Raw genomic sequence first — 11,449 nt, forward strand, 5'->3', positions numbered from 1 at the left:
TTTAGGCTTATGTGACCTTATCAACAGATTGGATGTTAAATAAACACCACAGAAACATTAAGGTGCACTCTAAGAAGTTTGTAATGGTAGGACAGTGAATCACCACTGTTTGTTTCTTATGGTATGGTCCACTTAATAATTGGATCTACTTCAAATTTTTTTTTTTGGATAATACTCTAGAAGGATGAGGAAGAAACAGATGGGACCGAGTAGATACATAATACATATATCAAGGTGAGCCCCATGGTAAACCCACGGTCTTGAGTGAGGCGGGAACCTAACATAATCTGCTCTCTCACTTTCCATGGGTGGGATTTGGGTGCAACCCGTCCAGGACCTAGCTAGAGATGGACGGTCCTGTTAGGATCTCCATGGGCCCACCATAATGTATGTGTTTTATTCAGGCCGTGCATCCATTTTGAAAATTAACTTTAGATGATGAGGTTAAAAATAAAAATAAATTTGAGGCAGATTTAATGCTCAAATAAATCATACCATAAAGAAACGGTGGGGATTGAATGCCTACGATTGAAAACCTGTTGTGGGCTATGGAAGTTTTGGAGCAAGCTGATATTTATTTTTTCCCTTCATCCATGTCTATATGATTTTATGAATAGGCCTAGATGACAAATAAACATTACTATGGGCTCAAGGAAGGTTCTATTGTTATGGTCCTTGTCACCACTATTTCTTATGATGTGGTCCCATTAAGCTTTCGATCTACCTTCTTTTTGGGTTCATGCATTAATATTCTTTCAAAATAGATGGACGGCCTGGATGAAACACATATCATGATGGACCTCAAAGAGCCTGGACCTAGATAGAGACAGATGGTCCTATTAGGGGCTACGCGGGAGGAATCAGTAAACCAAACTACACTTTAGTACGAGGAATCACACGAATAGGCCAGTTGCGTCGTTGTATCTTTCTTTCCTTGGACTAGCTAGTTTTGAAGGTAGGAATGTTGTCCATCCATTTTGAAAAATAAATTTAGGTGATGACCTTAAAAATGAAATAATGTAATGCTCAAGTAAACCATACTATGGGAAACAATAAGGATTAAAGGCCAACAACTAAAATCCTCTTAGGAGTGAGAAAATGTTTGACTTAAGCTAATATTTATGTTTTCCGTTCATCAAGTTTATGTGACCTTGTGAACAAGTTGGATGGCAAATAAACATCATGGTGAGCCCTAAAATAGTTTCAACGATGAAGGTAATCATCACTACTCCCTGCGATGTGATTTTTGAAGACCCAAAAAGTGCCGCCACTAGTTTTCGCGGCGCTAGACAAGCGCCGGAAAATGAAAGTGTCAGTAAAAGTGTTGCCGGCGCTATAGGACTTTTAGGCGCTATATGAGCGCCAGCAATTGTAATGCCAGTATTTCTTGAGAGGCACTTGTAAAAGTTAATTAGCGCCGATAAAAGTATTCCAAAGAAAAAAATTTAATCATGGAAAAGAGCTGATAAAAGTCTTCAGAAGGGCTCTATAGATCCAGCATAGGCTAGTAAATATTTTTTAATATTTGAAACATAAAAAATGTTGCAATACAATTAAAATTGAATATTAAGCAAAATTTATATTACTTCACAATAAAAAAAAATATAATATTTACAACAGTAGGTTGAAAACGGTCTTGAATAAATAAATAAATATTTAAAAAAAAAAAACAAATCCTCTATGTGGTCTACTCCTAGCACGAGTGGCGTTACAAGGGTGAAGTTCTTGTTGGCCTAAATTTAGGCACAATTGATTAAAATCTTGCACACAAGGGGGGAAAAAGAGTCAAAAAGTAGCATTCAATGAAAATAGAATAAATGAATTAAAAAATAAGCCATTAATTACAAGGTTGAAACAATATAACAGACTTATCAATGGCTAGATGGGCCATTCAACAGACAACATTTAACAATTTAACCAGCCAGTTTTTTATTTTTTATTTTCCATAACAAATTGAACCAACTAGCTTTAATACTATGAAATGTTTTTTGCAGTTATTGATACACTATGAAACTTAGACACGGCCATAAATGTCGGTGTTAAAAACATACAAGGTATCAAATGATGGTCTTTTGGTCGGTTGTCCATGCTTTGGCAATCCCAGACCATTTGATTATCCTTGTAATGTTAGCTATCAATGCCATGTTAATGTTCAAGGTCCTTGATGTAACTTACCAGGTTCAGCAGTAGTTTAATTAATCTGTTACTTGAATTCCATTACATTTATTGGCCCCACATTGATGCATAGATACCTAAGTGATACGTGTTTGTTAGGTGCAAGGTGTTTAATTATGTTAGCCTGACCAAGATGATGCTAGCTGGACTAATATCTTGTTGTACTCCTATTTTTGTTTCTTAATATAGGCTAGTTTATCTTTCCAAAGAAAGAAGAAGAAGAAGAAGAAGAAATGTGGTGCCCAACACATTGTGCTTGCGGGAGGCAAATTTCCTACAACACATGTATGATATCCTACAAATTGGTATTTCTCTAATTGATAATCATTTCCATGATTTAAAAATTAAGAGAAGAAAGAAAAATAAGAAATTGATGAACTTGGGAAAAATGTACACCATGATATGCATTTGCTGTGATTTTAACTAATAAATCAACATAAGTAGAAACATGACATCTAACAAGGGATTTCATTTTGCACCTTACAGATCAGGCCCTCCATGCATCACCATGAAAGACCGTCACTATTTAGAATTGTTCATCATCATCTAAGTCTTATCCCGACTAATTGGGTAAGCAACATTTAAATCAACTCAGTTATTTTAATGGTCAAGTTGCACAGGCAACTCAGTTGTTGTTTGTGCATGTTTAGAGTCTTTGCTGGCCATGGTCTTTTTCCATTAGGCCTAGCCAGCACTCTGCTGTATTATTATGTATGTGCTTTAATTAAGTTGAGTTTACTCCAAAAAATAAAAATAATCTTAGCGTTATTGATTATATTGTTGATTATATTGAACAACTAGGTCCAATATTAATAAATAATGGTTAGGTCACATCAGGTCAATATGAGTTGCATGTTCCATATATGAAGGTAACATTGACCATCAACACTGGATTAGCTGAGCAAAACCTTCAAACCATGAAATCTGCCTGTTTTTGTTTGGAAAAAAAAAAAAAAAAAAAACCTTGCCTATATGTTCTGCTTCTTGTATATGGTCATTTAGTTAATCAAAGTTTGCCAGATCAAAATGAAGAAATCTATGCAAGAAATACTTTAAGAAAACAGTTGGAATCAAACTTCGGGAGGCTTTGATAATATGTTAATAGCTGGTATTAAAGCCAAGGCCACTTTTATAGTGATAAAAGACAGCATTAGGTTGGTCTAAGTGGCAGGAATTGATGTAACCAGCTTACCAAAAGCATTTTAATTTTTGATGGAGTGATTAAACTTCATTAAAGATGAAGAAGAAACTTATAAAAACTGAATACTCCTCCCAACAAACATGACAGACAAATAAAAACTGAGTACTCCTCCCAACAAACAACAAGCAGAATTACCTCAATCGTTTTTCCATTCGAAGCTGTGACTATGTCCCCAGGTCTCATGCCAGTACCGCTAATCATGTTCTCACAAGTAGCAACAATGAAATGAACCTGGAAAATACAATTTTGTTACCCATATTTAATAGCATGTCATGTCAATAGACCAATTAGATGGGATAAGGCATAGATGAAGATGATGGTGACTTAGTAGCATGCCACGCCACTTTCAACTTCTAGAAATTGCATCGACACTAGTGAATTTTTTCCAACTTGCCTCTACTCCTGCCGGCTTAATTTGCCCTATGGATTTTGCTACACCCAGAGCTGCTGCAGAACCTCCCATATCAAATTTCATGAGCTCAATAGAACATCCTGGCCCTGTCTTAAAGGTTGTAGCCACCACTGACAATCGTAGAAAACCAAGAACAATCAATAATGCTTATAAAATTAAGAACCCTCACATTTTATATATTGCAAAGTAACCCAACGGAAAAAAGAAGAAGAAGAAGAAGAAGAAGAAGAAAGAAGACTATCCAGCAAAAGAATGACTACCTTTTTCTGATGAGTAATCAGAGTTTTCTTTTTCCCACAACTAGCAAATATATTGTCAAGGCAAAGAAGCCTTAATGTCTGACCTGCAATAATACAACGGCAAAAATGTTAATTCACATGACCATCATCAGAGCCTTGTCCCCCCTATTTACAATCAGCTGGAAAAAAAAAATACTGATATATGAACAAAAGATCTAATTAAAAACGGAAAGCAACAGTCCATGGAAATTAAAATCCATTGATAGCAGATCTTTTACAAGTTTCTGCTTTCACTGAATTCAGCACAGAATGCATCGCATGCTCACAGAACAATTAAAATCCCATTGGCTTCTTTCCAGGGAATGATGGCCTGTTCCAAGTGGTTTGAGATTAGTGAAACACATGTAGAAAAAGATGGACACGTTGCATAGGCAATCCATGTTGAACACGACTTCTAACATGCATGAATGAATTTGTTTTGATTTCAGTCCGTCTTTGAGTTGACATGCAATGTATCCAGGGGGATTATGCCCCTCCTAAACCCTGTTTATTGGCATTTTTTACTCAATAAAGTTCCTTAATTAACAAAGACAAAGGAAAAATTAATCCAAGATTACCCATGCCAAAAAGGGAAAAGGCATGAAGACAAGTGCTGGTTACTTCTTAAAAAGTGCTGGTTCAGACATGAATATGAATATATAATTCAGTAGCAGGTGAAAATGATATTTATGTTTTAACTTTTATCCAAGGACTTAAAAATAAACGCATGCAGGCATACCTTAACCTGATACATTCCTAGTAGTTTTGCTAGAGGAGCAAAGACCTGCAATGTCTCCAAGGCAATGCTGGACTGCATATGAAGTAACCCATGCTTACAAGGTAAGAATGACTGAGTAACCCATTGAGAATATCAATCCAGGAACAGAAGTAACATTACCTGCTTATGTGGAGGCATGTGCGAGAGAGTACGCATGTTATGTAACCTGTCAGCTAAATTTACAATGATAACACGGACCTGAAATAAAGGCATGTTAGATCATACAATGACATAAAAGCATGATTGATGATCCATAAAATGCATTAAAGAGGAACCTCTTCTGTTATGGCGAGAAACATTTGCCGTAGATCATCAGCTTTCACATCTTGTACTGACTCATTCGAATCTTTACATTGCAGTTTACCCAGTTTGGATACCTAAACTTACAAAGGAAGAGAAAATGATATGCCTGAATCGAATTAAAAATATAACCTGGGAAGCAGAGAGAATCGAGAAATAGCAATAACACACCTTGGTCTCTACCTCTACAATGTGGCGTACTGTAGCCCCAAACTCTTTTTCAATTCTTTCAAACGTAACAACATCCGTATCTTCAACAGTATCATGTAATAAACCAGCAGCAATGGATTCCCAATCTAATTCCTAGAAAAAAGGGTCCATGATCAGCTTAAGGGGCTGCTGGCAACATAACCGGTGGGATATTTTCATGAAAGATAGGGGAATAGCATCAGCCATGAAAATCATCATTGATTCATAAAATAAACTAGTTTCTGAAATTTCATCACGTACAAGCTCTCCTAGAATTCGTGCAACTTCAACAGGATGAATGATAAAAGGTTCTCCACTTCGTCTTTTTTGTCCATCATGAGCTTCAAATGCCAGCTGCAGTAACCCAACAAGCATATCTACAAGTAATCATTGCATATATGAAGCGTGTTGGAATTGGTATCTTTTAAACATATATGCAGCAAAAGCATTCATAATACGTCTGCCTATAAATAGAACTAAAAAATGAAAGAATTAATATTTAATAAAGACGAAGTACTAGTTTCAGTGAAGCAAAAACATGCCAATAAACTGTTCAGATACCGGCAAATCATAACTAGATTCTCACAGGAAAAGAAAAAGAGCAAACAGGCCGTAGCAAAAATTTGTAGTACAGAGGCACCATAATTTACCCCACAGAAAGAGACATCACCAAAATTGGAAGAGAGAAAAATGCAGAAAAGTTTTCTCAAGAGAACATACAAAAATAGGGTAGATTAATCTTTAAAAAGTTGTATGAATGTTCCGTCATTTTTCATTACTTGTCATAATATTACAATAACAAAGGTTTTCCATGAAACTTTTATAAAAAGAAGAATTTTTTGGGACAGTTCACTGAATGGAACCTTTTATGCTTTAAAACTATAATTTTTGCACCTTTTATGAATGGTATAATGTTTTCACTGAATTGACTTTTTTTGGGATAGTTCACTGAATCGGACTGTTAAAAACACAAGCCTGTTACCTGATATAAAACAATAATAACTGGGAACGGAACATACCTTACGAATTTTTCCTATGTTTGCTCCACCTTTACCCATCACTTTACCCACTGCATGGGCCAGGATGACAATCTCCAGGGTTGAAGGCAGTCTGTACAAATGAAAATATACAAAGAGCAGGCTCAGATAAAAATTAAAATACCCAAATAACCAGCCTGAAGCAGAGGCAAAACTCTAAGATATGAAATAAAAACCCTCCATATGGCTTTGAAGAATATGAAGGAATAGATCCATAGCCGTTCTCCCCAACCTTCATTTAAAGAAAAAGCAAAAGGAGATGAGTTACCTGAGCAGGGAAAGATGTTGCATTTTTGAATGCATGAACCTTCATTTAAAGCAAAAAAAAAAAGAAAAAAAGGATATAAGTAACTGAGGGAAGACGCTGCGTTTTGAACACATGAAATGATTCAGCCCAAACCCAACTTTGATTCAAAGACATACAACTAATGCAGCAGTTTTTAATGTTGGATACTAAGACTCAAGGCAAGATTTAGCCTTTCAGTTCTAAAGTTTGACCAGACTGAGTTGATAAAAACTTTCCTATAATCAAAGGAAGACATGGCCCCAAGCTCATGTTCCAACTGCTGCATGGTAGCAAGGTTCTGCCTGATCCTTGCATCAAGTCTACAAATCTGTAGGAATTTCAGTTTACTACAACTGAATATCAGAAAAATGAAATGAAGAATGTAGAGAAAGTTTCTTCTTTTTCTTCTTCTTCTTCTTCTTTTCTTTTGCATTGAAGGAATTTCAGTTTAAGCCATGCTTGAATCCAAGGTTACTTCAAACATAAGGAATCTGAATTCACAAAAATATTGTCTAATTTTCTCTAAGTTGTGAATCAAATCTTTCTTAGTACAAGACTTCTTTAATACAATGGAATATCAGAGAAGTGAAAAGAAGAATGAAGAAAATGTAAACTTCTCTGTCCTTCTGCATATGCCACTTCAGTGTCCTTCCTGCTTTTGTATTTCCTTTTCAAATAACACAAAACAGACAGAAACAGAGATCATAAATCAGAGAAATGAAGGGAAGAAAATGTAAGGAAAAAAAAAAACTTTCAGTATGGATTTTAAACTATACCAGTCAACTCCAAAGTTAATTTCTTATGCTATAATTCTATCGTCCTTAACACTACCATTATTATTTTGGATTGGATTTTGCAGGGTGGCAGGCCAGAGTTTTAGCAGATTATATTTAATGAAGGCTTTGCATGATAACTGAATCCAAAGCCCAAGGTAAAAACTTGTTTGTCTCAATCCAGAATCCACACTGCATTTGCATGCCGGACATGCTCTTGGGTCTTGTACTTCTGTTGTTTTGATAGCAGCTTTGCGCAATTTTGGTGGGTTTTAACAACAGATGGATGGGATTGATGGGTTTTATTTCTTTTATTTTTAGATTCCTTCTGTCACAGCAAAACATACGGATAGCATAGCTCGTTTTCTTATATGAATGAATTGGTTGGATGGAACATTTAGCTTCTTATATGACATAATGTATTAAAATCTGCTTCAATTTTCTATTGTATCTTGATTTTGAGTAATATTTCTTTCTATCCAAAACAACATGTAAGGAAAATAGGGAAAGTTAAGAAGAGAATTGATCACCTACAGCGAATGTATGTTAACTTAGCTTGCAGTCTCACCATTCCCACTTACACAGAACATGCCATCCATGTAAACGGCAGGGCCCACAATGAAAGATCACCTGGTGTAAAAACCAGGCTCATCCACTCATCAGGCAGACTGCACCATTGAAATCCATGGATGCCAATGTTCCGTCTCGACGTACAGATCTTCATGGTGGGCCCGTTTGTTTATATGGCTTGTATGCCCTTCACAAGAGACACTTAGGGAAAGATGGTCTGCATTCTCTAAGCAAGCATGCAATAGGCTATAGTGGATCAGTTTCTAATTTAGAATAGCATTTGGGTGATCTAATTTTCTGGCCTCTGACCCTAATAATATTCACGTCCTCTTTTCAACTTTTTGTTTTTTAAAAAATCATTTTGGGTTTAGATTCGTATCCAAATGCAACTGGACCCCAATCCGATTCCCTTAGGTCTGAATATGGGTTAGGTACTTTGGGTATCCATAAACACAGTGCCCATTGGCAGCCCTACATAGCTATCTCCAGACCAAACACACAAACGCAATATTTTTTGGTTTTATAAATAACACTCCAGAGGTTAACTATTCGCCCTTCTAAATTTCTAATACTCTTTAAAGGCATTCTGGATTGTATCTTTTAGCACCTTACCTCTTCGATTGGTTGTGTTGATTGGTTCCTTTGCAACCAGATGCTGCCAAAAGATATGCATGCTCCTAAAAGCAAAATTGGACCAAGCCTTGGATCTCTCATTCAATTATACATATCGGAGTTATGCTCTGAATCCTTTGTTTCAATCCCTTACTTGAAGACAGGATGCCTTGGGCGCCCTTTCACCCGATTGGATCAGCATCCTCTGGACTAAGCTCCAAGTCTTTGCTATCTACATGAACGAAAACATATCAATTAGCACATCCTGCAGATGGTAGGGGAAGAAAAAACAGAAGCATCGCAGAGAATTTCAGGTAGAGTACATCAGATTTGCTGAAGCAATAGTTGAAATATCTTTGAGTCTTACAACTCCTAAAACTATCATAATGCAAACACCCCAAAAACGAACCGTGCAAGAAGTGATCTGAATGATGATGACATGAATTAAACAAGCATGAAGTGAACAATTAATTTCAAAACATCAGTGTAAACAATTTAATTTACTTGTAGGATAAATTTTGATCTCAAAAGCATGCTCGTGTTTATGAATGTTACTTACAAAAAAAGGCAGATCCCTAGAGTCTCCATCCTTGATTATCTGTGAAATCCACTAAATTATCTGCCAATAAAATCGAGAAACAAAATGATCTATCAGAAAAACACAGTAAGTAATAAAGGGGAAAGTTACTGCACATAATTTTTTTTGCATGAAATATAGAATTGAGGCCATTTACATATTCTTCAGAGCATTGAATTTGATAACACAAAATTCGAAAACGAAAGTGTATTGTCCCATGCATATACCTTTTTGTAGACATCACTAATGGAGATGTGCTCCTTTCCGAACATAGAATTTCTAAGAACGATATGTAAACTTGCTCATCGTGCTGGAACTGAGTCTACAAAAATAAATGACAAAAGTCAAAACATAAGAATCCCACCAAGAAACTAGTGCCATTGAAATTGCAGGCCTTTTCATAATCATAATTGATGATGTGTCAGATTATATGACCAAATCATGCTTTTTGGGACTTCCGAAACATGCTCACAGTTGATGTTTGGGTCAGCATGGAAAACAGAACCTGCATTGAGTGGGCTGCTTTTTCCCAATGTAACAAGGCAGAAAGAAAATTCAAATAATGAAATTGCAAGATCTGGAGAAATCGACAGAATTCGATTCGTTCTACATTAGATAATGAGAAAATTCAAGTGATAAAACCAAAAGATCAAAAACATCAGGCCATGCTAACTGGAAAATGATGGTTTAAAAAAAAAAAGTTTCTTACCTTTGTATAGATAACAATAATCTTTGATCAGCAAGGTACTTTGCCATGTAATCATAGGCTCTCACCATATCAAGTTTACATGTGATTCCCTTTTTTTGTTTCCATATACTGTGAATTGATGCACTTGTGGCAATCAAAGTTCCATATACCGAAAATCCCTGAATTTAAAATTTTCTGATTGTGCTTGGCACCTTAAAATCCCAAAAAAAAAAAAAAAAATAGCTATACACTTAAATTATATAGTACATTTACAGGAGTTGAGTTTAATTATGAAATCAACTTTAACATCCCTAGTTAGTTTAGGTATGTGATGTTTGATAAAGTGATTCTAACAAGCCTGTTGAAATACATACTTTGAGAAAAAAATTATGAAATGTCAAGCATCGGATGGGCCACAAGCATAAGATTACAACTAAGTGACTAACCAACATTTATAACCCTTGATTTACATTGGCATTGATATAATTTTAGTGATGCAATCAATAATCTAATTATTTTGGGATATCATTAGTGGATTACTTATGTAATAGATTAGTAGTGACACATATTACACATACAACTTCCCTACCTTTAGAAATGAGTTAAAAAAAAAAAATTAAAAGAAAAAGAAAAAAAAGATGGTTAGTAGTCCAAGTAAAAGTGAAGATTTAAAAATACCCTAATCAACCCTACAAATGACAAATGGACGAAGAATACCCTTAATAAATCTCTCCAAATCCCAGGTGGCATGGGTTGGATTTTAAGGGTCAAATCCAATGTGAACATGCTCAACCACAATATACCTAACTTTAATCTAATCCAACCAACCAGTTGAAACCTACTAATTTGGTCAAACAAAATCAGTTTAAACCTGCTGTGATAAACTCGCATTCCATGTTGTACCTCCCATCATAAGGAAAAAACCCAAGAAATCGAACAAATGATGATGATAAGAATGATGATAACTATAGATCATGTACCTTCCCTTCTGTGCAAAACAGAGCATAGAAACAACAAAACCCTAGAAATTCAAGGAAGCAAATGATCTAGTGAATCTCCTCCTGTAAAACCCCAAATCCAAACAAGTAAACAAAACCATTAAAGATTCAAAGAGAGAGAGAGAGAGAGAGAGAGAGAGAGAGAGAGAGAGAGAGAGAAACCGAGAGAAACCATCGAGACCTTATTCGCTTGCCGCTCTCTCAAAACCTGGGAGATTCGTGAGAGGAATGAGATGCAGAGAGAGGGATGGAAGGGAATTAGGGGAGTAGAGGGTGGGAGAGAGAGAGGAAAGGGAATTGGGGGCGTAGGGGACAGGAGAGAGAAATAGGGAAGGGAATCGGGGGCCTAGGGGGCGGGAGAGAGAGAGAGAGAGAGCTAGGGGTTATATATATATATATATATTGTATACTTGCCAGCGCTCGTTATTATACACAATGCCGACAAAAGCTAATCTCCACCGCCGTCTGTGGGCCATATTCTTGTAGTGGATCCACTTGAGCCTTTAATCTAACTCTCTTTTGTCGCATCTCTTAAGTCTCCCAAAATGGATGATGCCTTGTATAACAATATTCAA

General features: G+C 36.0%; 2 protein-coding genes across 8 annotated transcripts; both read right to left on the minus strand.

Moving 5' to 3' along the window:
* Nucleotides 1–3,498: 3,498 nt before the first annotated feature.
* On the minus strand, nt 3,499–5,727 carry LOC131257359 (putative GTP diphosphokinase RSH1, chloroplastic). 5 transcript variants are annotated; one of them, XR_009177333.1, is made up of 7 exons: nt 5,595–5,721; nt 5,316–5,447; nt 5,120–5,221; nt 4,965–5,042; nt 4,806–4,877; nt 4,049–4,131; nt 3,499–3,898 (listed from the first exon to the last, which is right to left on the minus strand). XR_009177333.1 is itself a non-coding variant. In XM_058258254.1 (6 exons), exons 1-6 carry the CDS (start codon nt 5,706–5,708, stop codon nt 4,120–4,122), a joined length of 510 nt encoding a protein of 169 aa, XP_058114237.1. In that variant the 5' UTR covers nt 5,709–5,721; the 3' UTR covers nt 3,993–4,119. The 5 variants fall into 5 exon arrangements, 3 of the variants coding, with proteins under 3 accessions (XP_058114237.1, XP_058114236.1, XP_058114234.1); XR_009177332.1 differs by having other exon boundaries at nt 4,049–4,397; XM_058258254.1 differs by lacking the exon at nt 3,499–3,898 and having other exon boundaries at nt 3,993–4,131.
* Nucleotides 5,728–6,168: 441 nt separating this feature from the next.
* Nucleotides 6,169–9,673, minus strand: LOC131258029 (uncharacterized). Of its 3 annotated transcripts, XM_058259055.1 has the most exons (4): nt 9,416–9,673; nt 8,612–8,676; nt 7,271–7,323; nt 6,169–6,984 (listed from the first exon to the last, which is right to left on the minus strand). In XM_058259055.1, the coding sequence occupies exons 1-4, from the start codon at nt 9,427–9,429 to the stop codon at nt 6,811–6,813; spliced, it is 306 nt and encodes a 101-aa protein (XP_058115038.1). In that variant the 5' UTR covers nt 9,430–9,673; the 3' UTR covers nt 6,169–6,810. The 3 variants fall into 3 exon arrangements, 1 of the variants encoding a protein (XP_058115038.1); XR_009177776.1 differs by lacking the exon at nt 8,612–8,676; XR_009177777.1 differs by lacking the exons at nt 8,612–8,676; nt 9,416–9,673 and adding an exon at nt 7,596–8,604.
* Nucleotides 9,674–11,449: the final 1,776 nt, after the last annotated feature.

The sequence above is a fragment of the Magnolia sinica genome, chromosome 10, assembly GCF_029962835.1.
Source record: "Magnolia sinica isolate HGM2019 chromosome 10, MsV1, whole genome shotgun sequence".
Classification (NCBI taxonomy): Eukaryota; Viridiplantae; Streptophyta; class Magnoliopsida; order Magnoliales; family Magnoliaceae; genus Magnolia; species Magnolia sinica.